The sequence below is a fragment of the Struthio camelus genome, chromosome 3, assembly GCF_040807025.1.
Source record: "Struthio camelus isolate bStrCam1 chromosome 3, bStrCam1.hap1, whole genome shotgun sequence".
Taxonomy (NCBI): Eukaryota; Metazoa; Chordata; class Aves; order Struthioniformes; family Struthionidae; genus Struthio; species Struthio camelus.
In genome coordinates, this window is record NC_090944.1 from 118,625,823 (window position 1) to 118,653,683 (window position 27,861).

A 27,861-nucleotide genomic window follows, 5' to 3' on the forward strand; every position below is an offset into this window, starting at 1 on the left:
CTAGGCTGAATTCTGGAAGCAAAACACATCTCTTTTACTGACTTCAAACAGCAAGAAGCATGAATGCAGAAACCAGAAGTGATAAAAGTTCTTGGGTGGTATACGTTTTGCACACAACAGTTACCTGCCAGGATCCATCCAAGATTTTCTAGTCAAGGTCTTCTAAGTGCATGATCTGAAAGCACTGGAAACTAAGGATTTCTCAATTTTAGTCTCATTAAACTGAGTATGACTTTCAAGAAAAAAACAGAGGAAATCAGAGGAAATATTTAATGAAAACATAGACAAAGTGCAAATCTTGCTGAATAAATTAATATTTTTCTTTTTCAGGAGGTTAAATTTGAATTTTGTTTGCTACCTAGAATGTTGACTAAATCAGAATTCTTCTGTTCTTTCTGTTAGTGGCATGACTGTAACATGTTAGCCCACGGCAATTAAGAACTTAAGTACATGAAGTTAAAGCTTATGTTGAGGAATGTGGAAAAAGCTATCTAATAATTTTGTTTTAAGATAAAAGTCCTATTTTAAATGTTTGCTATTGTTTGTGAACAGTTTAACTTTTCTAATGTGTTTTCAAATGGAAAAAATAATGAGGTTAATAATTTATTTTAAAGCATCATCTGAAAAATATTTTTTCTGTTTATTTTGGACTTTAACAACTATACTTAATCTGAGTTACAGAATTCATTCCTAGTTTCAAGTAAGGTGGATAACTTTTTTAAGTTGAAGCATGTATCTGGCATGACTGCTTCTTAAAGTTTAAAAAGCTATGGCATTTCTGTGTGAAAGATCTCAGAACAATGTCAGAATAATGCGAGTTATGACTCTACAATATTTCTCAGGACCAAAGTTAGGGTGACAGAACGTTACTATTTCATTTACACAGAAATTACCAAGACAAAGTGTCAAGCGATTTAAAGCTAACGTAAAAGTATTTGTTGTATGCTGGTTGTTGACAGCAAAGGTGTTCAAGACAGTGACTTTTCACGCTTATTTTGTGTAGTTTTGTCCCTTGTGGTGAATGGACAGTGTCTGCTAGAAGATCTTCACTTCTAGATCATTTCCAAATCATCCTTACACATTCCTCATCTAGGCCTTCATTATGGTTTTTTTTTTTCTAGATTTGGCAACATCACTCTTGAACCTCCTCAGCATACATATTGTTTTTTTCCCTTTCCACGTGAAATGCTACTATGCTGTATCTTCTTTGCTTGTCAGTTGCAACCTTGTAAGTCTCTGCTTTTAAATATTTCGGCTTTCCCATTTGATACCCTATTAATATAAGGTGCTTTGAAAGGCCAAAGTAACCCCCTTCACTGCTTAACAAAATATTCATGTTGCTCATGTCTTTGGTGTTATATAAATGTTTCCAACCACTCCTTTATTACACTCTTACAAAATAAAATACATTATTATAACAGCACGAACGAAGCTTTGAACAGTTATTTGCCATGAGTTAGAAAACAGCAATTTTAATGAGTAATAACGACATACAAATCTTTTGAAACAATCTTCTGTTTGACAGCAGCAGAGCAAACATGAATTCAGGAGAACATGGTGAACATTCTTGCCTTGCCACCTAATATATTTCTGCACCAAAATAAAACTGCACCCGTGAATTCTGAATCTGGATGGAGTTAAGTTCTTTTGCCCAGGCCAAGTTTCTGGATCACTCGTCTTGATTTCTCTCTTGCCAAAAGATAAGAAACATGTTGGCACAGAAGAAAAATTATTACTTGGACTGTTCTCCCAGCCAATGAATCTGGTTTTTATAAATACAGCTTTAACAGAAAAATCCTATAAAGAAAACACAGAAAAGATTTGTAACCCACAAACAGTATCAAAATAGCATTAGAACAAAACTAGTAATAAACTACATTAAATTATTTATGAACTCTTCCCCAAACTTAAATCCTCGTTAACTCCAGATGACAGACGAATTTAGACCATTTGTTTTAATTTAATCCTGCATGGATCTCACCGTTGGTGTGATCAGACCTCTACGCTCACGTTACTTTTCATTCACGTTCACACAAAGTAATTCTCTCTTTCGTATTATACGACCGAGCAATAATTTAACCGCCCAAAGAGTAATTAATGCAAGAAACGCCCCCCCAAAAACGCAACACACTGGGCGCGCAGCTGCACAAGTATTGTAACTGCTCGTGATACGCAGCCCTAACTGTTGTGACCTTCCTCTTGCACTTTCGCTGTATTTTGACATTGCTGGTTTAAGCGAAGCTCAAGTATGACTGTTTTTGCCCGGGGGAGGAGGACACTGAGGCCTGGGGGGCTGCGCGCAGGGCAGGCCCCGCGCGTGGCGGGGAGCCACCCGGGCCCAGCCCAGACCCCCTGCCACCGGGTCAGCGCTTAACGCCGCTGCGAGATTAAGCACCAGAGAGAGTCAGGAGGTTATATTACAAATCCTGAACTTTCAAAGTTTGGTTTTTTTTAAAAAAAAAAAAAACCCCTAAGCCGCAGAGCGACGCCACCACGGCCAGAAGAAGCCACGGTACCGCCACCGGCCCTCCCCCCCCCCCCCCCGCCCAACGGACGCTCCCGACGCGACGCGTGACGTGAGCGCGCCCTGAGCCGCCCGTCCCTTCGCGGCCGCCGTCGCCAGGCCGTGCTCCGCTAGAGGGTGCGGGTACGCGCTGGCCTCGCGGAATCGAAACTAACCCACCGGGCACAGGAGCCAATCCGCTCCGATCTTGTTGCCCGACAGCCCGCCCCCCCGGCACGACCGAGAGCCAATCGGATGGCGCTTTACGAGGAGGCGGCCATTGGCGTGACACCCGCCTCGCCCACCCTCGCTCGCCCGCTCGCGCGATGGCCGCCACCAGTTGCCGCCGCGCTGCCCTCGGCGGTTTGGCCGTTGGGGCCGTTGGCGGCGGGGCCAGTGTGCGCCGCAGCGCCGCGGGGCGGTGGCGGCGGCTGCTGCTGCTGCCGCCGGATGGCTGGCTGCCGCGGCTGGTGCCCGCCCGCGGCGTCGCCGCCGCCGCCGGGGAGGCCGGGCCCGGCCGGACGGTGACGGTGGAGGTGGGGGGCAGGTGAGGGGCTCCCCGGGGCGGCGGGGGCAGTGGGGCGGGGGAAGAGGTGCGCCGAGGCACGGCGTCCCCGCGAGGTGTCCGGGGCTGCCCTCTCTCTGAGGAAGAGCTGCGGCGCCGGCTGAAAAGTTGTTTTTTCACTCGCGGTTAGGAGGAGGAAGCCTTGATATTGCAGCCAGGCCCCCATGGCCCTTGGGCTCGGTGGAAAGGGCTGTCCTCGGCATCCGGCGGCGCCGGAGGCAGCACGGGCCGAGGGAAGCTGTCACTTAAATTCCTGTGCTCTGTTTCTGCAGTCAATGAAGAACAGATGTATTTCTCTTTCAGGCCTGGAGGAGAACGTAGTCTGCAGTAGTTCTCTAGTTGTGGTGGGAAAACGTGTTTTGCGGGTGTGTGAAATGCAGTTTCTGTTTTCTTGTGCGGGTTCGCTGTTGTGATTCTTTTTTTTTTTAGCATATATATGTATTTTCTAGTAGCAAGGCTCTAAAAATCAGTTAGAACAGGAAGGTCATTCATCTTCCAATGTGAGGTAAAGCATTTGCCTCGAGTCACTGATACGATTCTAGCTGACATCTGATATAAAGAGGTTTTCATCTGTCAGCTTCTAATGTACTGCAGCATTTTTTTTTTTTTTTAAATCTAGACAGCGCTTTCATTGCTGTGACATAAATGGGTTTTCATCTGCTGGGTACCTCATAGTCACTGACTTCCTGGTACTGATGGTAGTCATGGAGATGTATGACTTAGAGTGGACCTGGAAGCCAGTGTGCCTGAAATGCTTTGCTCCAAGGTGAAAGAAACAGGAATTTTGAGGCAAAATTACATTAAAGTAAGGGCATTTAGTCTCTTGTGTTCACAGAGTTCCAATTTCCATAGCTAATAAGAATGTTTATATCTGACGTTAAATGTAGCCAACATCCTTTAATATAGATGCTGTAGCTGAATGCAGGAGTTATTGGTAAAATGGTCTGGATTTACCGTCAGTAATGGATTATTTATTTTTAACAGGAAAATGGAATTGTCCTCTGGAAAACTTGCTAGGTTTGCTGATGGATCTGCTGTTGTTCAGGTAAAACATATATATTCAGAAAAATTGGTGCAACTTTAAAATTTCTGTATCTTAAAATTACTGAGACATCAGAGCCTATTAAAGGGATGTAGGGCCTGAAATGCAAATCAGTCCCTAATGAAGGTATAGCTGTCTATTTTGCATGAAAAAATCTTTTTGAAAAAACTGTTGTGAAGCACAGATTTATGTGGTTGCCTTTCTGCAGAGAATGCTCTGAACTGGAGGTTTAATTTATTGATAAGTGTAGAACTTAAAATAAACCTTTGGTTGCAAGTAACTTCAATTTTTTTATTTTTATTTTGTTAATCCAGCTAGGTGACACAGCGGTGATGGTCACAGCAGTCAGTAAAACAAAGCCTTCTCCATCTCAATTTATGCCATTAGTGGTAAGTATTAATGGCACAATTTGTTTTCGTAGATCCTCACAGAATAACTGAGGTTAAAAGGGATCTCTGGAGATTGTCCAGTCCAACCCCTCTGTTCAAAGCAGGCTCAGCTAGAGCAGGTTGCCCAGGACTATGTTCAGTCAGATTTTGAATGTCTCTGAGGATGGAGACTTTACAGCTTCTCTGGCTAATCTGTTCCAATGTTCAACCGCTCTCACAGTAAAAAAGAAACAAAAAAAACCCCGCATATGTTTAGACGCAATTTCCTGTATTTCAGTTTGTGCCCGTGAGTGTAATTGATAGCGTGGAAGCAGAATTTTGGAGTTAACAGGTACTAGTTACGTTTAGATTGAAGTAAATTACAAAAAAAAAAAATGCATTGCTGCCACCTATACTGATTTATTTATTTGGAAGTATTGCAAAGCCGTTTCTTAGTTATAACTTCATGGATATAACAGAGAGCTAGAGTTCTGCATCTGGATACAGGTTTATGATATTGGAATAACTGATTCATGGTGAGATAGCTGGTGTGGCTGAAGTTCCGTAATGGGTTTCTACAGGCTCTTTAGTGAAGACAGGCAGCTGTGGAGTGATTGCCTTTACGTGAAGGAGCAGATCAAATGTATGGAGTGTTTTGGAAGCGGCAGCAGGGCGACTGGGGGCTTGTGGGTGTGAATCAGAGGAGAGGCCGGTACAGGTGACGTTATGGTTGAAGTTTGTTGTGGAATGAAGGAGTGAGCGAAGACATCTTAAGACGACTTAAGGAAGTCTCCAGACTGCAGGGCCCTAGGGTGTTATGGGGGACATCAGCTTCTGTGACATCTACTTTAAGGGCACCATAGTGGAGCATGGCAATTGAGGAAATTTCTGGAGAGTGTCAGGGATGACTTCTTAACCCAGGTGTTATGTAGGCCAAGAAAGGGTGATGTTCTCCTGGATCTGCTACTCGTGAACAAGAATAAATTGGTCAGGGATGTGGTAACAAGTGACGATCTTAGCTGTTGCTACCGGGAAGTAGTGGAGCTCAAAACGGTGAGCGAAGTGAGGAAGGCAAGTCACAGAGTATAAGCCTTTGACTTATACTTAAGAACAGCAGATCTTAAGTTATTCAGGCAGCTCTGACAGACAAAGTAGCTCAAGAGAGCTGACAACAGGTCTTCTAGTGGGAGCTTCTCCAAGCCCAAGAACAATCTATCCTGATACTCAGGAAAGTGAGTAGATGTATCAGAAGACCAGCTGATGACTCGGCTCCAATGCAAAAAGGTAGTATTTAGAATACTGCCCAGACATCCAGGGATGAGGTTAGAAAAGTCAAAGCTCAACTAGAGCTGAAACTGGTAGTGGATGTCAAAAGCAATGTGAAGAGCTTCTGTTGATGTATTAGTATTGAAAGAAAAAAAAAAAACAAGGAAAATGTGGGCTTACTTCTGAATGGAATGGGCAATTAGATGAAAAGTGGACATAGATAAGTTTGAGATAACAGTGCCTTTGTCTCTGTCTTTGCAGACAATGTCTCCCAGGCCCCTGCACCTAGAGACAGGGTACAGGGAGGAGAGGAAGTACAAATAGTGGAAGAGGATCTGTGCGGGTAGCTCTTGAGAAATCTTGACCTGAGGTCAGAGCGTAGCCATTCTCTATGATTTTGAAAGTTCGTGGAGACTGGTGGGGCTGGAAGAGGCAAATGTGCATCCGTTTTCAGAAAAGGCAGTAGTGACAGTCTTCGCAGCTACAGACTGGTCAGCCACATCTCAGTCCCTTAGAAAATCATGGGAAATGATGATCCTGGGAAATGCCTTTCGGAAGGCGTTTGAGGGCACGTGGAAGAGAATGTGATTGGGAATAGCCTGCACAATAAATTATGCCTGACCAACTTGCTTGCCTTGTTACGATAAAACGAATAGATCTGTAGATGAAGGATGAGCAATGGATGTTGTCAGCTTCGATTTATAGCAGGGTTTTCAACAGTTTACCCCACCATCCCAAGTTCATACGTTATAGTCTAAATGGGTGAGAAACTGATTGGATTACGAGGCTGAAAAGGTAATGGTTAACAACTCACAGTCTACCTGAAAACCAATTAAAAGTGGAATTCCCCAAGAGGTCTATCCTGGGGCATAGTCCATTTAACACTTTTATCAGTAACCTGGAATTCATGCTCATCAAGTTTGCAGATGACACCAAACTGGGGGATGCAGTCAATATGCTCAAAACCAGTTGTGCTCTTCCAAGTGAGCTAGAGAGGCTGGAGGAATGGGCCGGCAGGAACCTCGTGAAATTCTGTACAGACAAATGCAGGGTGCTGTGTTGGGGGCTGTATCGATTGGAGCCTGGCCAGTGTAGCATGGGAAGTGATTGTTCTCCTTTACTCAGTACTCACTAGACTACATCTGTAATTCTGTGCCCTATTTTGGGCCTCCTGGCAAGAAGAGATGAGTAAATTGGAGTTCAGTGAAGGGCATCTGAGACTCTTGGGGGCTGCAGCACTTGTGCTGTGAGAAGAGGCTGAGGGAGCTGGGTTTGTTCAGCCAGGAGAAGAGAAGACTTTGGTGGGGATCTAATAGTAGCCTGCCAGTACCTATGAGGAAGTTACTGAGAAGGCAGAGCCAGGCCCGTCACAGGTGTACACAGCAGGAGGATGAGAGACAACAGGATACAAGTTGAAAAGTGCCAGTTGAATATAAGGAAAACATTTTTTAAGAGTGATGATAATTAAGCATTGGAACAAGTTGTTCGAAGAGGTTATGCAGTCTCCATCCTTGGAGGTTCTTAAGGTCTAACTTGACAAAGCCCTGAGTAACACTGTCTGAATTCAGTATGGACCTTGCTCTGAGCAGGAGGTTGGACTAGGGATCGTCGGAGGTGTCCCTTCTGACCTGAATGTTCCTATGTCTATGAAATTAGTGATCTGTTTTCTTTGGGAATCTCTGTTTTATTCTTGAAAGGTTGACTATCGTCAGAAAGCTGCTGCAGCAGGAAGAATTCCTACAAACTATCTAAGAAGAGAACTTGGTTCCACTGATAAGGAAATTCTTACCAGCAGAGTAATAGGTGGGCCAAAACATTTAAATAAAATGGTTTAAGATATATATATATATATTTTTTAAATTATTTTATCAAACATTTGTGAGGATATTACAAGGAGTAGTAATGTATAACTGTTGTTTACAGAATTGATAGCATTTGCCGGAATGCCAGAAGAAAACGTGCTTGCTGTTGCTTGTTAAAGTGTATCAGGATTGATTCTTAAAAATAATAAATGAGCTGAGGCTGTATGCATCTAGTCACCTTTGTTGAGATTATTGTTTCTAAGATCTCATCCTTATGAGATGTTAACCTCTGTAGTTGCGCATCTGTCAGGAGAGGTGGAAAAGACAACCAAACTAAATTCTGAAATGCAAAGAGATAGACTTATTGACTGGTACATGCTCATTGTCTTCCTCTTGATCCTGTTTGAAAAGTCATTTCAATTGTGGTTGAAAACTGTTTCATAAATGAGATAATACCTTGAAAGTCATCGTTTATATACAATTGATGTCATGTACATCAGCATTTTAAGGCAGCAATGAAAAGAGGGCAAGGAACAATCTGCAAGTCCTGAGAGTCCAATCTGCAAGAGGGCTACTCTACAGAGTTGTATTAGTACACTACAGAATGAAATAAAAGAAAATCTAGATATCGCGGAAGTAATGCAACATGTCGAACATACTTGCTTTTGTTGCTTTTCCTTGTATGCTTTTCGGTTTGAGGACTGTCTCATGTCTCTTCATTGAAGACATTTCTGGTCAAATAATATTTCTAGACTATTTGTATCGTAAAACATGGAAGATTATTCTCTATGACAGTGGATATCTGCACCCCTACGCCTGTTTTCCTCTGAGTGCTGTGTTTTATAGTTGACTATATTTCAAGCTAAATTTCTCTCTGGATTCTCAGCCTTTTCTTTTTTGTTTGTTTGGGCTTTTTATTTAAACCATGTTGTCAGCTTCTTTATAATCTTGTGGTGTTTTTAATAAGATGAACCGAACATTGACTACTGAAAACTGAATACTTCTTACACGTTTAATATTTCTTTTACAGATAGGTCAATTAGACCGCTCTTTCCAGTAGGCTACTTTTACGATACGCAGGTAGGTCATGCTCGGTGTCCTTAACTGTAGCTACCTTTAGAATGGAGAACTTGGGCATGTCCAGTGAAAATAACACATGATGAAGGTGCTCTTTTAAGAAAAGCAGTTGTCATTAGCATCCAGGATGGGGTGTACATTTTGAAAACCAGTATGACAACGTAATTCTGCATTTCTGTTTGTAGTTTCCTGGTCTCAAAGTAATTTTATCGTGTGCTAGTTTTCAAATTTTGTACAGTGCACACAATCATATTTTCTGTACAATGGAGGAAAGAAAAGGCTTAATACTAAGGAAAGTCTTCAAAAATTCACAGGAGCTATACATAATCAGGCATCCTTCTGTTCTCTTTATCTTAACTGGAAGCATTCATGAGACTTAAAAAGTCTTGAAGAATATATATTCTGCTTTAGTTTTGAATGTCTGAATAGTGTGTGTGTGGGGGGGGGGGGGTGTTTATTTTTGTTTTATGAGCTTTCTTGTTTAAATACCTGAAGAAATTTTCCGTTTGTAGTATAAGTTTGTGTATAAATATGAGGAATGCTATATTTATTTCCCTTAGCTTTGTATTGAGGCTTACTAAAAATTTGTGGCTCAAAATTATTCATTGTCTTTTATCTTATGCCAGATCCTTTGTAATCTTTTAGCAGTAGATGGTGTCAATGATCCTGATGTCCTGGCAATTAATGGAGGTAAGAAGGCTGTTAAAAATTATTGTTTGTAATTTAAAATAATTGTATTTTTTAATACAGTTTTTTATTTCTTCGTTCTAGCTTCTGCCGCACTTGCGTTATCTGATATCCCATGGAATGGTCCTATTGGTAAGTTAAGTATTTTGGAATGATGAACGACTTAAACATAATGAAAGAATTAGGGTACAGTTCACTTTTTTTTTCTTTTTTTTCCTTTTTTTTTTTTTTAAAGCATTTATGAATCTAAGGGCCGCTAATTTTTGTTTAAAGTAGTGGAAATCATTTTTAAGCTGCATGGAATTATTGCACTGGAAAGCATTATATTTTCTGGACCAAATGCACTTGTGTGAGGTTTTTTAACCTAGAATTAGTGATCTTATATACAGATCAGTAATGTAAGGGTTTACAAAAAAATTTTTTTTTCCCTAAGGGCTTCCTTAAGTTCTCAGATTTTTGAAGAAGCTTAGTCTTGAAGGTCATTGCATAGAAAGTGGCTGAATAAGATCATTTTTCTTCTAGGAACCCAAGAGCTTTATGTCACTATGAATATTTTATGGGAAGAGGAACTATCTAGCAGAGAAAAACTATTTAGTTGTATTTTTCTTCCCCTGCCTTATTTCTAGAAAACCTATGCTCAAATAACTAAAAAAACAAATTTAAGACACTGTATACAGTATTACCCAATTAAAAAACAGTCAAGTATACTTTATTTTGTCTTACAGATTTGTTTTTAATGTATAAATAATAGGCTAATATTTCAAAGCAAATTCTTATCTTTCATTATTGCTTTTAGAAGTATAACTTTCAAAGTAAAATGATACTTAAAAAGTACTTCCATATTACTGCGAAAATAAGTTTCTGGAATGTCTTTGTAGGTGCAGTAAGGGTAGGACTGGTTGATGGAGAAACTGTTATCAATCCAACTCGAAAACAATTGTCGTCTAGCACTTTAAATTTAGTTGTTGCTGGAGCCCCACAAAATCAAGTTGGTAAGTAGGTTAATTATGAAAAGCTGTTGCCTGTTTAGTTTAAAAATGAAGTAGGTACCTCTTTACAGATGTTTTTAGTGATTGAAATTTGTGTCTTTGCTCAATGGTAGGTGTAAGCAATAATGGTGAAGCATTTTTTTGGTTAGGTAAATTAAATTCTATTATATTTATGCTGTATGATATTAATCTTTATTTCCTTGGTTGAATAACAGATTGCTACTGAAAAATATAATAGTAATTCACTTAATTTTTAACTTGCCATTAATAGTTATGTTGGAAGCAACAGCTGAGAATATACTGCAACAAGATTTCTGTCATGCCATCAAAGTAGGTGTGAAACATACCCAGCAAATAATTCAGGGAATTCAACAGCTAGTGAAGGAACGAGGTGTTGTCAAGAGAACTGTTCAGAAGTTATTTGTTCCTCCTGAAGAGATTGTGGAATGTGCTAAAAAGTAAGTTCAGAAAAAGTAACTTGGATTTAAACTGTTTTAAAGTGAGTGAGAATGCTTTCTCAGTTAACTCTTGTTAAGTCAGGAATTTAATGATCTGTGATCAGATGCTTTTGTAATTGTTTTGTTTATTTGAAGAAAACAGAGTGTGTTTTGAACGTTTAGGGTTTCTTACAACTTTTTTCAGAGAAAGCTAGGAACACAGCCTTCAGCTCTTTTTATGCCTAGTGAGAAATACAGGGCAAAAAAAGTAGCCTGAAAATACCGTAAGTTAATACGGTGTTCCTGTGGAGTGGTGGCAAGAGGAGCCAGGATACACTGGCTTGTATGAGTTTTGCTGTGGAAGTAATAACCACAGGGAGGTGGTGTGGAGCAGGCAGCAGGCTTGAAGGACAGTTGGCAGTAGTAATGTCTAAAAAGTCAGAGCCTGGTATTTAATAATGCTAATGGAAAAAAAAACCATAGTTCTCAAAATAAATTGTTCTTTAAGCTGTGCATTTTCAAAAATTCTGTCTCTTCTTCCAAAAGACTTGCTTTTAACAAGATCTACGCAGTATTCACAGATTCCAGCCACGATAAAGTAAGTACTATCGTAAGTACTATATTTTTTAAAAAAATCGATTAGAATATTATTTAATTAATATCGTAATGAAGCTGTAGTAAGATTTTTTTTTTTTTAAAGCTAAAGTTAATAAAAACTTCTCTTGGGCTCTGCATATTGTATGTACAATAGCAATAATAAATGTTGGTAAATTCTTTCCTTTCCTATCTACCAAAACAATACCTGTTGCAGCTCGTTATTGCTCTTTGTCAGAAGCTGTGTGGAAGTCCTATTCCTTGAGTTTTGCAGAATTAAAAAAAAAAAAAAAATCTGCCCTGCAGAGTTAACTGGTTGCAAATCTTATGTTCTAGATTTCTAGAGATGAAGCAATTAACAAAATAAGGCTTGAAACAGAAGAACATTTGAAAGGTATTGTTTTCCTTTTTCTTAATATTTAAGAAGTGCTTAAACTGAACTAGCAATATTTAGGTTTACAGTTTGTTCTTTGTTGGCCATATTATTTTAGTAAAAGCTGTATGAAGTTCATTTTCCAGCTTTAATTCCAATTTGTTTTTTATATCCAGAAAAATTTCCAGAGGCTGAGCCTTATGAAATCATGGAATCTTTTAATGTGGTTTCAAAGGATATTTTTAGAAATCTTATTCTGAATGAATATAGAAGGTAAGTACATCATACCCCTACTAAAAAATTATTTTGGACAACGTTTTATTCAGGACTATAGTTTCTTTGATCTCATAATTTGTCCTCGTAACTTTAGGTGTGATGGAAGAGATTTGACTTCCATCAGAGATATTAGATGTGAAGTGAGCATGTTTAAGATGCTTCATGGATCAGCGTTATTTCAGAGAGGTCAAACACAGGTAATGTTTTTAAACATCAGAACTCTTAAACATAATTATTAAAAGCAGGCAGATTTGTATTTTTCTTGCGAAAAACTGAAAATTCCTTTTTCTTATGCGTTCAAATAATAAAGGCTAGAAAACAGTCGCTTGTACTGGGGAGTGAAAAATGTCTGGTCCCTTAAGACCTTAGGCAAAACTTAGCTGCTTGCTATGTGGACAGGAAAGATGTCAGGATAACATTATAAGCATATGTGCCCAGAAAGAGACTGATAAGCGAAACTGTATCTTCAGGCTTTCTGAAGAATGTCTGTTAACCAAAGTGTGAAGCTTAAGTATTCTCCTTGTTTTGTTTAGGTTCATGGGTTTGATTTTTTTTTTTTTTGGTCGTCTCTTGACGGGGGAAGAGGAGGTGTTTGGAGGGAAGGGTTTGTGTTGTCAGGTTTGGGTGGGGGGGGGATTGTTTGTTTGGGATTTTTTGTTTTGGGAGGGATTGATTTTGTTTTGAGAAGAAGGCTTTCTAATTCAGGATGGCTTACAGTGAAATTGGTTGTTTAAAAAGTCCAAAATAGTTTAAAAGTCCAAAATAGTATCTTCTTTATCCCTCTATGCAGATTTTAGGTTTTTATGTTAAAAAGACATTTGTTGAGACAAAAGACACAAACTTTTAACGTAGAATATGCTGTTCTGAAGATGAATAGCGTTATATGGGCACCTCGATTAACTTTTTAGCATCTGCTTTCTCAGAGCTGTTGCTATATATGGCAATGATAAATTGTGCATGTGAGATGATAAATCTTCTTTTAAAAGGCACTTCATGCATTCAAAGATGTGTAACCAGCGGTCAGAAGGAAAATAAAACATGAAATCAGATTAGTGATATTTTCTTCTTCTTCCTTCCCAAAAGTGTGAGAGTCTGTTTCTGATGTTGGATGGCATGTATTAAGACTGTATTCAAGATCTGGTCTTGAATCTACTTTTTTTGTAGGTCTTTTTGCTAGAAGACTGTCGGCTATTGCTCTAACTCATCAGAGGGTACATAGATAGCTGCAAAGACTGATTTATTCCTCAGTTAAGCTAACGGTTGTCCCCTGCTTACCCCACTGAGACTAGCACATGCTGTGAGTCCATGTCACAGAGCAGTCTTGCCCTTTCACACGTTGTTGGGGCTGGGTTTGGCCCTTAAATGAGGTAAATCAATTTCTTTAGGAAGAAACTGTTACTGGTGTTCCAGGCTCCTAACAGGTCGGAAAGCAATAAGTTTATTTTTTGATTTGTTTATTTTTTTTAAATGTGAGCGCTTGTAAGGTTTATAATCTTTATGAATTATGAATCATTTTGTATGATGTAAAAAAAAAAAAAAAAAAGGAGGGGGAAAAAAAGGAACAAAAAAAAGTTTGGAGATTTGATAGATGATAGTACCATACTTGTTGCTGAAATCATTCTTTTTGACTCGTCATTACCAGTCTGAGAAGTCATGAAACAGGAAAGTGTTGCAGAACAGTATATTTTCGCTCTCCCTTTTTATTCTAGGTTCTCTGTACAGTTACATTTGACTCATTAGAATCAAGCGTGAAATCAGACCTTATCTCAACAGCTGTGAGGTATGTGTATTTTTCTAGTGTTTTATCAACATTTAAAAAAAAAAAAAAAAGAGGAGGGGTGGGCATTTACATACGTTTCTTAAAACTTCCTTGAATATGAACATAGGAATTCATGAGCACTGAAAAATGCATCGAATTAGGCTTTGAAGTAAGTGGCCCATGTTCAAAACATCTTGGCAGTTGCTTTTAGTTGAGCTGACGTTAATTCTATAGACACAAATTTGAAATTGGAGAATGTTCGGAATAATGTCCAGTCTGGTTTTGAGAGAGAGAGAGAATACAGAATCACAGAATGGTTTAGGTTGGAAGGGACCTCTGGAGATCATCTAGTCCAACCTCCCTGCTCAAGCAGGGTCACCTAGAGCATATTGCCCAGGATCACATCCAGACGGCTTTTGAATATCTCCAGGGAAGGAGACTCCACTACCTCTCGGGGCAACCTGTTCCAATGCTCTGTCACCCTCACAGTGAAGAAGTTTTTTCTCAGGTTCAGATGGAACTTCCTGTGGTTCAGTTTGTGCCCATTGCCTCTTGTCCTGTTGCTGGGCACCACGGAGAAGAGGCTGGCCTCATCCTCTTGACACTCCCCCTTCAGATACTTGTACACATTCATGAGATCGCCTCTGAGTCTTCTCTTCTCCAGGGTACACTGAACTTAAATCTATAACACTGTGTACGTATGTCAAGGCTCTTTAAAGGAAATGACTCTCAGAAGTTGGTTCTCTTTGTTCCAAGAATTTATCACCACGTTTGCAACTTGATACGTATTCTACTCATTTCATCTGTATTTTACGTGTTAGTGCAGTTTTGCTGCATAGAGTGCATCTACACAATCCATGGAGTGCAGCTTTGTCTTCAGTAAGCAGTGATTCTAGCTGGCAAGTTTGGTTCAAACAAAAAATAAAGTGAGCAGATGAATTTCTTCTTTTCCCCAGCTGAATCAGCCTGTGTAAATTTCTGTTTCTGTCTCAAAAGAAAAATATTGAGATGGTGAAAAAATTGTTTGCGTTCTCTTTTAATGGAATAATGAAAACTTAACTTACATTGTAGCAAGGAAGTCCTCGTACTATTATTTTTTTTTTTTTTTACTGCTGACAGCTAACTTGTTGGGGAAGGTAAATTCCATCCCTTTAAAGCTGCAGTTCAGTGATCTCATGTCACCAATTCGGGAGCTTTTACATATCAGTGTATCAGCTTTACTTTAGTTAAGCACCTCTATGCCAAAACATTTGTCCATCTTCTCTAATTTTGTTGTTCTTGGAAATTAGTTTGTGTTAGAAATTAGTTTTAAATTAGTGATCAGTAGGATGCTTCTTGAATAAGAGATAGATGGCCTGTGTATAGAATTAAATGCGAGTCTTGATTTGAAGCACCTTTTTTTTAATAAATACATAGATTAGCTTCTTGTATTTATTGTCAAGCACCACAAGACTTGACTCTTAGAGAACTTTTTTTGAGCACAGGGCGGTTTATTGTTTGTTAATCAAGAGCTGTCTTGTGGTTACAGAGACTTTGAGTTTTCCGTCTGAGTGCTTAGGTGGCTGCGTGCTTACTGCAGGGTGTGCAGTTCTCCCTATGTAAGGATGCTGCTGATCTTTAAGCTTGTCTCTCTTCCTTTTGGTGTACCAGAATCACCATAAAGTACTGATAGGGCCTGTTCTATCTAGGGAAGCTGTTTAAATGGCTACAATTCAAGTGTGACACTTGTTTCTTTGTAAACTATGTTTTTAAAATCATATACTACAAAAAACATTGGGAAAAAATATGGGTAATCAGCAAAGCTGTTGATTCACTGTTTGTAGTTGCTCTCTTTGTATGCATAATTCGATATAACCGTATTACATATTACATGCAAGACCGATTGTTGTTCTTTTTTGACTGGTCTTATTTTTATTTGATAGTGGAGTAAAAGATAAGAACTTCATGCTGCATTATGAGGTGAGAGTTTTACTGTGTGTCACAGCTTTCTGCGTGATGCTTAATGTCTTCTTTAAAGCCAAAACTGGTCACTTCTGAAGATCTCTAGATGATTTGCTGCAATTTACTAATGCTAGTTCATGTGTGTATTTATGCTGCAGCTTATAAACCAAAGCCCTGATTTTCTAAAAAGCATTAAGTAATTCGTAAGTTGCCGTTTCATACAGCCTTTTTAATAACATTGGGTTTTCTCCTTATTGCTAAGGATAGGTTAGTACTGAAGGAAAGATTATACCTGCTCTGTTAATTTTAATAAACTCTTCTAATATGTTCAGATAGCATGCTAAACCAATATTAAATAAGTGCTTTTGCATCACTATTCTCTCAGCTTTTTGAGCTTGCCTGAAGTATTTCATTCAGGCAATAGGCATTATCTGAATGACAGAAACACAAAGTTTTCTGATACTTGATTTGACAAGTTTTAATTGGAGTAAGCCTGTTGTCTTTTTTCTCAGTTGCCTTGGAACTGCTTTATCCTCTCTTGTTCTGTGGAATTAAAGCATTTACTAAATATTACCTAAGCTGTATCTTCATTTGCAAGTGATGGATATTTTTTATTCTGTGTTTCCTTGAGATGCCTGAAAATTCAAAGATTTTTAAAGCGAAAAAAATACTAGTAAATTTTCTGTATACAAATTTTTTTCTTCATAGTTTCCTCCTTATGCAACTAATGAGATTGGCAAAGTTACTGGTGTGAATAGAAGAGAACTTGGACATGGTAAGTTAAGACTAGAGAAGTTTAGTGCTTTCGGTTTTAATATTTCATCTGATTGTTTTTATTTATGGATCACTTTGTATTTTTAAACAGGTGCACTTGCAGAGAGAGCTTTGAAACCAGTTATTCCCCAGCATTTCCCATTCACAATACGAGTTACTTCTGAAGTTTTGGAGTCAAATGGTATTATGACTTCCTTACTTTTAACCTAGTGCTAGAGACAAAGTCTATTATTTATTAGTTTTTAATTCTTAGTCAGGTGTGCCTGGATCTCTTGCCAGCTGGCTTTAAAATTTAACTTCAATGTATATGTAATCAACTGAGGATCCATGGGCTTCAGGAGAAGGATAATATAATCTTTTCCCACATCTGCCCTGGGGAGGGGAACCTGAACAGAAGAGATGGAGGAAGGACCGATCTCTGTGACACTTACGTTACAGGTTCCCCTGTGTGGCAGAGTTCTTTGAGGTCAGATCCCATTTTTTTTTTAACCACTGCAGTTGAGATCAGATGGCTGGGAGAAGAGATTAGTGAAGAAAGGGAAGGAGTCCCATTTGTAGCTCCCTGCTTCCTTTTCCAGAATATTTAATGTTAATCATGATATTTGGTGAGATTTTTTGGTATCACTACCATGAAAGATTCAAACTGTTTTACCTATTTCATGTTAAAAATAGTTCTGCTTCGGAAGCTTTCTGGCAAAATGTAATTACCTTATAGTAACATGCGTATTGCTGCACGGTATCTTCTGGCTAGCAGCAAGGTTTAACTTTCAAACCGTCACTGAAGGAATATCACTAGCAAGTTTTGTTTCAGAAGTTTCTGATCACTTTCTCCCCTGCGTTCTAACGCCATAGGATCCTCCTCAATGGCATCTGCGTGTGGTGGAAGTTTGGCATTAATGGACGCAGGTACAGAATGTGAAACTTTTGCAGAGGATAAATTATATTTTGTGTTAACGGGTTATAAATTTGGGAATGACTAAAGGTTATAAAAATGTTTTTTTTAATTACCACTATTAGGAGTTCCAGTATCCAGTGCAGTGGCAGGTGTAGCAATAGGCCTTGTTACCAAAAGCAATCTGGAAAAAAATGGTGATCTTGAGGATTATCGTTTGCTGACAGACATCCTGGTGAGTGTTTCTAGCAGAGTTGTTGTTTTTATTGCTGCTTAATCCTATAAAGCAGCCCCTATGGCCTTCTTTTGCAACACTGTTTATTCAGTTAATTCTGGAACATACACTACTGGAAATACTGAGTGGTTTTGTCTTCCCTGTTTTGTTCCCCAACTTCCTCCATTATTTGAAAAAATCTTTATTGGATGTTCAGTCACGCGTCTTAGTTTTGTGTCATTACTCAGTCCCTTCTTTTAAGCTGTCGTAAACTCTATTTCCAATTAATTTTGTCTTTTCTGCTTGAAAGAAAGGGATTTATAGCTCCTGAATACTTTAGTTTCATTTGCTGCATTTTGCGTCTAATCATTTGAATGACAGGGTGTTAGTGAGGCTTACGCTTGTCTTCACCGTAGCAAGAAAATACATTCCAAGTATCTACTGAAGAACTTAGCTCTCTGTGTATGTGTGTGTGTAGCTATGGCAGAAAGCGGGTTAGGGTGCTAGAGGCAGTGCTGTTACAAATGGGCTTTGTCCTTTCTCTGCATATTCTTGTCTCAGTGTTGCCTTCTTAGCTGTACCAGTTCAGTTGTTTGTGGAGTTCGGTGGTGAACTAGATGAGGAGACTATTCCGATTTTAAAGTAAGCAAAAAGAACCTTTCCTTGTTTTCTTGCTCTACATCACTGTCCAGTCTTATAAAACACTTTACAAAAACAAAAATAAGCCTCAATGTATAGAGGAGAGAACGAGCAGTGGGCTAAGTTGCTGGGATAAATGCACATTGTCATGCTGCTGCTCCTTCTTCCATTGACAGCTGTTGATTATGGCAAATTAACTGTGGATTTGTTGTTCAAAAACTAGTCCACAAAAGCTGTGAGAATATAGGGAGAGAAAGGCACGAGGTTGCCTAGGTACAGTGAAATAAGGCTAAAGAAAAACATTGGAGTATTGGAAGTGATTCCAAGCCTGCAAAATTATTCTGTGGCCTATTGAAACATAGGATTTACTTTTAGTACGATGTGATGCTAGCGTAAAGTTATTCCCATTTGTTTTCTTTCTATCTGTCCTGGCAGGGAATTGAAGATTACTATGGTGATATGGATTTCAAAATGGCTGGAACTAATAAAGGAATAACTGCCTTGCAGGTATCGTAACAGTAAATCTCCTTAAAATGAAACTTAGAGAATTCCCCTAAAAAGCTTTCTTTACATATTGATGTCATTTAATTCTTCTCACATTAGGCTGACCTAAAACTACCAGGAATACCAGTAAAAATTGTAATGGAAGCTATTCAGCAAGCCACAGGTATGCCCGTGTTTATTTGCACCCGTTTTATTATATTAAATTATAAATTGTATTAAAATAATAATTTTGTTGTTCTCCTATTGTAAAAAAGCTGCTATCTTCTGAAAACTAGGATGATTTGAATGTTGTATGTTATATTTCAATATAGGCACTTCATACAAAATAAATAGTCAGAAGAGAGCGCTCAGTCTCCAAAAAGTCTGGCCGTTCCCAGCACGCTTAACTGCCGTGTTGTCATACCTAATGTCATTGAAAATGCCTGCTGTTCCTTGAGATCCCTTTTTTTTATTAAAAGGGAAGAAAAAATGACACATGTAAAAGGTGTGGTACTAAGGGTCACCAATTTAGTGCAATGTGTAATTCGTTTTGAAAAATGCGATAAAGTTAATGGCATAGCTAACTGAGAAAAAAACCTACTAATACAAAATAATGACATTGGGGTGAAGGAATATATGACGAAACACTTGTATTCGGTATTTTGAAGTTGACTGCAGTAAACAAGTATGATATCACTAAGCCACATCACTTATAAAATTTTCATCATGCTGTATTCAAACCGTATGTGATGAGGTGGGAAGAAAGGTTTGCTCTTTGCTGTGCAATAAAAAAGCAGTAAAATAAGTTGACTATTAAAAAATAAGCTCTAAACTAACTCGTCGAAGCAATTTCTGGCCGTTTGTTAAATGTCTATGTGGCAGAGAGTTCTCGGGCGTTAAATAAAAGTCCTTTCCATCGTCTCAGGGAGGTTAAGATCAGCATGGCTAAGATGTAGCAGCTAGATACTCTATGAATAACACAGGCTGAAATGCAGCTTTACGCATAGAAACTCTAGATTGCCTTTAACTAGTGAAGTTGGGAGAGGAAAGAGGCACCTGTTGCTGTTATATATGTAAAGTGTTAAAACACTGAAATGTGTTTAGACTAGCACACAAACGTGCTATTAGATATATTTAATCGAAAAGGTGATGTGTAGGAGTAAAAAGGATGTTATAAAAAGAGCAACGAACTGTTTCTCATTTACCATAATTTCAGGTATGTTTCATGCTGAAATTTACTGCTGTAAATATTCTAACATGTACCGCTAACGTTTTCCAGAGCTATGTGAAAAGATGAAGCTACAAGCATTAATAAGGGTTTAACTAGTTCTAAGAGAATATTTTCAACTGGATTGTAACTTAGCAAGATTTTAATAGGAAAACGCTTATTAAAATACAGGAACTATTGCTTCCAATTGAAGGGTGTATTGCTTTAAGCAGAGCAGCTAAAGTTACAGGCCAGCGTAGCATAACTAATCAAAGTTGCACACCGTTGCTCTTATCAGTGCTCTTTGATTTATTTAAATAATAGCACACATTTCTATGCTTCAGTATAATTCTAGACAGCTGCATATAATCTATAAATATGCTGCAGGCAAAGGATTAGTACACATGGAGCAGAATGATATACTGCAACAAAGGTGTGCTACCTGAAAATGCATTAGTTTACTGTAATGAATTGTCAAGTTAGGCAGGAGGCAGATTTTAAGAATGGATCCTCATCTACTTTATCATGGAAACAACATAAATATATTTTTATTTTCATCTTGCACAAAATTGTTCTTTTCTCCCTCCTCCTCCTCTCTGCCTTCCCCCCCCACAGCTGCAAAGAGAGAGATTTTACAAATCATGAACCAAACACTGGCAAAACCCAGACCTAACAGAAAAGAAAGTGGACCTGTTGTAGGTAATGCTACTTGTTCGTTGATGTGAATTGATGTCTCTCTCAGTTACCTTTTAGCAATAAGCTGCTGATTAAGACAGCTTTTCCAGTGAATGTCTGGTATATGTTCTTTCCCGTTCCCATCCCTGCTTCGGGTTACTTCTTCTTTAGGATTTTTGAGACGAAGTTTTGTTCTTTGTTACCCTGAAAGGCAGTATTGCACCGTTTCACTATATAGTGGAAAGCAGAACTAAACTGAAGAGTCATGTGAAACTCCCACTGAATCGGGATAGGTATACTTGTCCATAATGGTATGGTTTAAGGGAATTTACGCTCCTCCAAATAGTTGTGTTCTTTGCTTGCATTTATTTCAGTTCTTAAATATAGTTTTAATCGGTGTTTAGCAGATAATACAGTTAGCCGTAGAAAATTAAAACCTAAATGAATGCAATTTAGTTTTTGTTCTAGTTTTCAAAACTGCTGTAGTCAGCATTTCAGAGTATCTTTACGTGTTCTTTCAGAAACCATCCATGTTCCATTATCAAAAAGGTTACAATTTGTTGGTCCTGGGGCATACAATTTGAAAAAACTTCAAGCGCAGACAGGTAAGGCATTCTCGCTACCTGTAATATCCTATCCTGCTAGTGTTATGTTAGCTTCTCTTCGCTGTATGGAAATTACTAGTGTGTAATGTTAATTAGTGGATCTTGATAGCACGGGTGGTATTAGCACAACTATTACTGAATCTTAATGCTACCTTTATGCCTTTTCAGAATCTAGAAGTAGCCAAACTTAAACATTCCAAACTCTTTTGTAGACCATCGTCTGTAGAATTGGCATTTGCGGTTCAATGACAACGTCCTAATAAGTAGAAAGGAAGAACTAAGAAAACTAGGTCCTTTTTTAATTCTTGCTTTATGCTTCAGACTGGATAATAGTATTTGTGTTCAGCCTTGTCTGTTTAGCTCTTCCAATGTTAAGTAAAACCTGAGTCTTTACTGTTTTTTTGATTTATGTATGTTTTGAAGGATTAGGTAGGGCTCACTTCAGCACTTGGTTGCATAGATTCTCTTTGTAGAAGTACTTGTGGGTTATTTTGCAGTGGGAATTTCCAGAAGTTTGGTGCAGATTATAAGGTTTTCAGGGCTTGTGGAAGAGAGAATTAATGGTGCATCTGGGGACAATCCTCCGTATAATGTTGAAGAAGAGGTGATGTCAAGCAAGTCTGATCCGCTATGAACGTGTTTAAGTGTAGATCTTACCTCTCTTTGGTTGCAAGCAATATGGGGTCTGTTGGCCTGAAAACTAGTCTAGAGGCACAAAGAATTTGACCATGCAATAAGGTTTCTGACTCTGAAACGTTTTAGTTGCCGTTACCTGTTAATGAAAGCTATCGTTTTATTAAAATCTATATGGAATACACTTGTAAAAAACAAAACTGATTCTTAAAAACCTGAATTGTTCCAGAATTTTCTCTGTCCTTACAGGATCATAACAAACAATTTTGCAAATGTGAAAGTTTCCATGTGGAGCACAAGTTTGTCCGGTTATTTGGCAAGCATAGCTGTAAAATGGCTTCTATACAAATTATATATAAAGCTGTCCAATGCCTAATCCAAAGAAGAATATTTGAAACGATTAGGAATCTGAGAGCTTAGTGGATCTGCGCTAAATCATTTTGCCCTGTGCAAGTCTTTAGTGTGGATGTGAATTTTCTGCTTGCTGAAACAGTAGCAATGTGCATCTAAATCCTTTCATTAAATAAATCCTTTTTCTAAGGTGTAACACTAAGTCAGCTGGATGAAGAGACGTATTCTGTGTTCGCTCCAACACCTAGTGCTATGCATGAAGCAAGAGAATTTATCCGTGAAATCTGCAAAGATGATGTAAGGACAGACTTTTGCTGTTAGCCTTCTCTGTTTGCGTTTTGTGAATTTGTGTCTTACAGTTTTCTTTTTTTTTTTTTTTCCCCCCCCCCCCTCTCCCCTACAGCAAGAACTTAGCCTGGAATTTGGTGCAGTCTATACAGCCACAATAACTGAAATTAGGTATGAAAAGTGCTCTGAGCTTGAGGTAGAACTAGGAAGTATTTCTTTATGTAGATATATTCTTGATACATACATATTTTGTAAAAATAACTTTTTATAATAGGATGTCAAACTCATGCTGGTGACATTGTGGCACCTGCATCATTCCTGATATTTTCTCTTTGGAAAATACTATTCTCTTTCTTTAATGAAGCTCTTTATTTTTGCTGTATCAGAACGTCCCTAAAATTTAAGGCTTTTTCACGTTTGTGTCTTAGAGATATGGTGGGATTTTGCTTTTCACTCTATTGCAAGGGCATATATTGGATTGAGATTACCTGCATTTTTGGATGTTCTGTTTATTTGAAATGTGCCCTCCTGAAATAAGTAATTTCTGTTCAATTGAGGATAAATGTGTAGACATCTTATGGTTGTTTAGAGGATTTAGTGATGAGTAAAATTTTGTTGAGCAAATATTACAAATACTTGCTTTGGGGTCAACATGCAGAATAAGCTACCTACAGACATCTGTTGATGTACTTTGAAATAAGCATGCTGTTTTCTGTTGCAGAGATTCTGGAGTAATGGTAAAATTGTATCCAAACATGACACCAGTGTTGCTTCATAATTCACAACTTGATCAAAGAAAGGTAACGCATGTTTAAACAATGCTAAACTAGAGACTTTTAAGCCAAATTTCTTTTATTTATTTTTAATCAATTCTCGTTAAACATAGTCTGCATTAGCTATAACAAACATGCTGGCGTTCTAGAGTCCATTTTCATGTTAAAAGCTTTAGTAGATTAGCAGCACCTCACTTCTTGTTTAACCTTTGCTTACCCTGTGCTTAGGGGGGCATGTGGCTCTGTCTGTATGCTAGCTACAGGCCTACTATCAATGCTTTTATGCGCATCATCAAGTTCTTTAGGTCTGTAATATCCTCCGATATGTAACATATATTACCCAGTTGTTCATTAGTCTGTGTTTAGCCATTTTGGTCCATCTATAGTTGTCTGAAACGTAGCATGAAGAAAACTGTATGGGCTTGAGTTTTATTCTGTTCTTGAAAACCTGTTGCCATAAACTGCTAGGAAAAATTCAGATTAGCGACAGAGGCAAGCACTGAAGAAAGGATTGACTGGGTGCTGGGAAAGTATGTGCATGCATTGTTGGCAGGAAAACATGGAGTGACTTGAGGAAGTAAAAACTGGATTTTGACAGAGGCAGATGTAGTAGGTTTTAACGGTGATTTAATAGCAAATTGACAGTTGCGTTTTTGATAGTGTACTTTATATACGTGAGCTATTAATTAAATTCCTGTTGCAGTCTCTTGGCATGGTAACAACCAATAAATAGATGTACTGATGGTCTTATTTCTTGGCGTAGTGGGTAGCAAAGTCAGTCAAAAGTCCCAGGCACGGTATGTCACTGAGAAGCTTACCTCCTGCTTCGTTTGTGAGGAAAATGTGTCCGCGCTTCGTTCTTGATCCTCCTGGCTGCCTCTCCTAACAGATATTAGTAGTTTCTGGCCTCTGTTGATGTTTTCTGGTTCGTTGTCTGTGTGCTCATAACAACAACAACTTTGCACAGTGAATAGAAATACTTTTTTTTACTTAAGAAGTTTTTGTCAATCTCAGATTGATGAGCTGTCTCAAGGCAGAAGTCCTACCTTGCTTATTTACAAAATGGTAATTTGGATTAGCTGTAACTGAAAGAATGTTTCCTTTACAGCTACTGGTATTTTTGGCATTTCACATTTGCCGTTCACCATAATGTAATGCAAAAGCAAGCGTGATTCTATAGGTATATTTTTAACAGATTAAATTATGTGATCTAGTTGGAATATTCCATTATACGCTTATATATATTACATGCTTATATATATATTCATTTACGCTTAAATAAAACTTTCTGAAAAATACTGTGTTCTAGATTAAACATCCTAGTGCCCTGGGATTAGAAGTTGGCCAAGAAATTCAGGTATTTGTTTCTTTTGAACCTTAAATTGCTAACAAACCGCCGCTTATATTCTAGTGTTTGAGTGAATTTTTAATTTTGTGTTTATGAAGGAAATATTTTGTCATATCGTATTCCCTCTGTGCTAGTTAAACACATGATCACTTCAAATCAACAGAATTTTATTTATTTAATATCTCTTACTATACATGCACCAAACTGACTTGACTGAGCAATACAGGCTAAATAGTGCATATCGTTTATGATTTTTTGGTGTCAAAAAAAATGAAGGAAAATGCTATTTCCTGCTCTTTAGATTTATCATTCTTATACAGTAGTTTAACAAAACTGTGGTGGTCTGAGAGTGGTATGTTTTCTTAACAGGTTAAGTACTTTGGACGTGACCCAACTGATGGTAGAATGCGGCTTTCCCGTAAAATTCTTCAGTCACCAGCCACAACTGTGCTCAAGACCCTTACTGACAAAAATAGCATTGTCATGGGAGGTACAGTTCCACAGTCATCTAGTTCATCCCAGTGACTGGTAAGGCCGTAGAAACCACTTTATACCACTCGGCACTGCACTTTGGCAACTACTGTAGAGAATTTTATCACTTTTTAAATATATTGTGCAGTTACACTTCGGGGGTGTACAAATACTGCTTGCCAGTTATCATATCATTAAATTAGGAACTGCTGTTTCCTATGTTGTAGTTGTAAAGAGCTCGATATTATAAAATGGGTTCAAATGCCTTGACTCTTTCAGGCATCCTAAACAGTGTATTTTCTCCAGAACAAACTTATTTGCTAACCTGAAGCATCTATGTAAGCATTCTCTCTTTTTTCCCTCCTCTATATAAAAGAGGAAAAAAAAGAATGGGGGAAGCAGGTGGAACAGCATGGGAAGGGAAAAGAAAAAATAAGCTGCTTTTTGGAAATTTCTGAGTCCGTTACTGGAATGCCCAAAGCTGTTCTCTAGAACTAGTCTCCCTAACAGACGTTCGATTGTAGGAACATTTGATTTAAGTTGGCTTTAAACTTTCCCAAATCTATTGTACTCCTTTTTTGTCCCCCTTAGGAAGCCACTAAAACAGCAAGGTGTCCGATCGTAAAATTAAGAGAAATTATGCAGCAAATTTGGCAAATGGAATTGCTACTTACCAATGATAACTTAGGAAAATCTGTGGCAATGTTCTAGGAATAAATCAGAACACTGGAAGAAATTCAGAAATAAACTTTCTTCAGTGAATTTTAAAGAAATGTTTCTGAATTTGATATCTTTGATGTAAAAAGTTTCTTACAGAGTACTTTTTCTCTTTCAGGGGAAAAGGCCTAATAGTTCATGGAAATATAAGCGATCTTCACTAGAATCTGCAGATGGATGATAGTGAGTCATGTTTTTAAAAGAGAAGCTATTCACGCTTAAAGGTGATGTAGAACTTCAAAGTCTTCAAACAGACAAAAACCTTAAAAAAAAAAAAAAAAAACAGTGCTCTTATCTTGCATAGCGTGCGTTAGCGTGGGTGAGGATCTAAGAACATGGAATTGTATAGACCGGAGAGCAGATTATTTATTTTTTAAATGCATTTCAATGCTTAAGGTTCCTCTTGTTACCATCTCAAAATAAAATTGCAAAAATGAGAGAGAACTATTTAGCAGTTGTTTCCTTGGAGAAGGAATTGTCCCATATACTCGACTGATGAGATATGAGAGGAGTTGAAAGGCACACGTGGCCGGCGAAAGCGTTACTGGCATTTCAGTGTACACGATGGAAAGGCTGAGCAAAAGGTAAAAACTTACAAGAAGTATCACCTTTAACATGACTGGTACTGTTTCAGATAAATCCATCAATAACTGTCAGTATTCTGACTGCAATGATGCTAGAAGATCTGAGCAAAAGGAGGACAAAACAAAGAACCTGGCTGAAACCTGATCATTTATTCTGGGATCATTAGCACTGAATTTTAAAATATATAATAAAAAACTAGGATTAAAATAATTGTTTTGTAATAAACACTGGATATGATACATTTTCCCCTCCCCCAAATCTCCTCGTTGAGTGTCAAAATTCTTCTATTTGATTATGTTCTATCAGTGGGTTCACCAGTCTCTTTTAGACATCAAAATGTTTTCCAGGGGCTCACCAGAATTACTTGTTTTTTCTACTGTGAGGGGTGGACTTTCAAAATCAAGGAGGTATTCCTTCTCATGTTCCCAAATTTGTAGAGAGGCCTAATAAGGAAATCAAGTTCTCACCTGATGGCAAGTGGGCTCTGGACCTCCTGACAGAAAACCCAAACTTTTGGGAGAGGAGAGATGTGAATGTATAGTAAGAGTTGTTTTGCCTTTTTTTATTCAAAGTTAAAATATTAAAGAAAAAAATGACTGGCCTACTTCTTTGTAGTTGTCTTTCTTTTTTCATCATATAGGACTGAAAAAGTTTTCCCTAACAGTCTTGTCATCATCTTTGAGCACTCTATTCTGGTATTTCTTAGTAAGAACTCTACTGTCCTTGCTTACTGTGAGTTGACTTAATTGATCAATATCTAGGTGGTTATGTGTCCTGGATAGTACTAATAGAATAATGTAGGCAAATTCCTAAGCAGAAGCTCAGAAATGTTTTGATTTCTCGTAACTGTTCTCAGAAATTCTAACCTCCGCCTAAGAGGCTTTCCAATGTATAGTTTCCTTTATTGTGGAAAATTTTCTGTAAGGCTTGTTTTTGTAGTAGAGCTGATGGATGCTCTAGTTACGAAAATACTACGTAAGCTACCAACCCTAGAAGCTGCTTTTCTGGCTAGCTCATTACCAATAAGTTGCTTCTGTTTGAATGTGTGACAGTTGATGATTTAAGAGTCAGAAGACTCCCATTCTTTCCTGAAAATGCCTTTTCTCACCTGCAGTAACAGGAGTATTAATGATTCCTGTTGGTCAGTGTGATACAGTGCCCCTGTAATGGGGGTTGGGGGGGAGGCAGCTTGTACAATCAACCTGCCTTTCTGCACTTGTCACAAGTGTTAGGCCCTGTGGGAAGGGGTGGAAAGAAATATGCTTGGGAGCTGACTGGGAGGAGCACAAAGCAGCTGCTCTTACCGGAAGAGAGAAGCTTGGTAGGAGCCAAGAACTGAGTAAGTTTGTGCTAGTCAGAACTTTCCTGGAGAGAGACAGGCTGGCTGCAGACACCATGGATTCATCTGGGAGCTGTCAGTAGTAGCGAACTGGGCCATGGCAGAGGATGCTTGACTTGTCTCCTCAGGTGATACCAGCTGCAATCAAAGAACAGGTAGGTTGTTAATGTCTGAGAGAGACTGAGAAC

General features: G+C 38.4%; 1 protein-coding gene across 2 annotated transcripts; it reads left to right on the plus strand.

Moving 5' to 3' along the window:
* The first annotated feature begins 2,801 nt into the window (after positions 1–2,801).
* On the plus strand, positions 2,802–26,573 carry PNPT1 (polyribonucleotide nucleotidyltransferase 1). 2 transcript variants are annotated; one of them, XM_068939910.1, is made up of 29 exons: positions 2,802–3,050; positions 4,053–4,113; positions 4,425–4,499; positions 7,442–7,547; positions 8,577–8,626; positions 9,250–9,313; positions 9,395–9,442; positions 10,189–10,302; positions 10,571–10,757; positions 11,283–11,334; positions 11,667–11,724; positions 11,880–11,976; positions 12,074–12,176; positions 13,689–13,759; positions 15,661–15,697; positions 16,388–16,454; positions 16,545–16,634; positions 17,306–17,359; positions 17,471–17,580; positions 18,634–18,705; positions 18,802–18,865; positions 20,504–20,587; positions 21,085–21,168; positions 22,343–22,449; positions 22,556–22,611; positions 23,162–23,240; positions 24,523–24,570; positions 24,931–25,089; positions 25,868–26,573. In XM_068939910.1, the coding sequence occupies exons 1-28, from the start codon at positions 2,830–2,832 to the stop codon at positions 25,084–25,086; spliced, it is 2,415 nt and encodes an 804-aa protein (XP_068796011.1). In that variant the 5' UTR covers positions 2,802–2,829; the 3' UTR covers positions 25,087–25,089; positions 25,868–26,573. The 2 variants fall into 2 exon arrangements, with proteins under 2 accessions (XP_068796011.1, XP_009667329.1); XM_009669034.2 differs by lacking the exon at positions 2,802–3,050 and adding an exon at positions 3,131–3,433.
* The last annotated feature ends 1,288 nt before the right edge of the window (positions 26,574–27,861 follow it).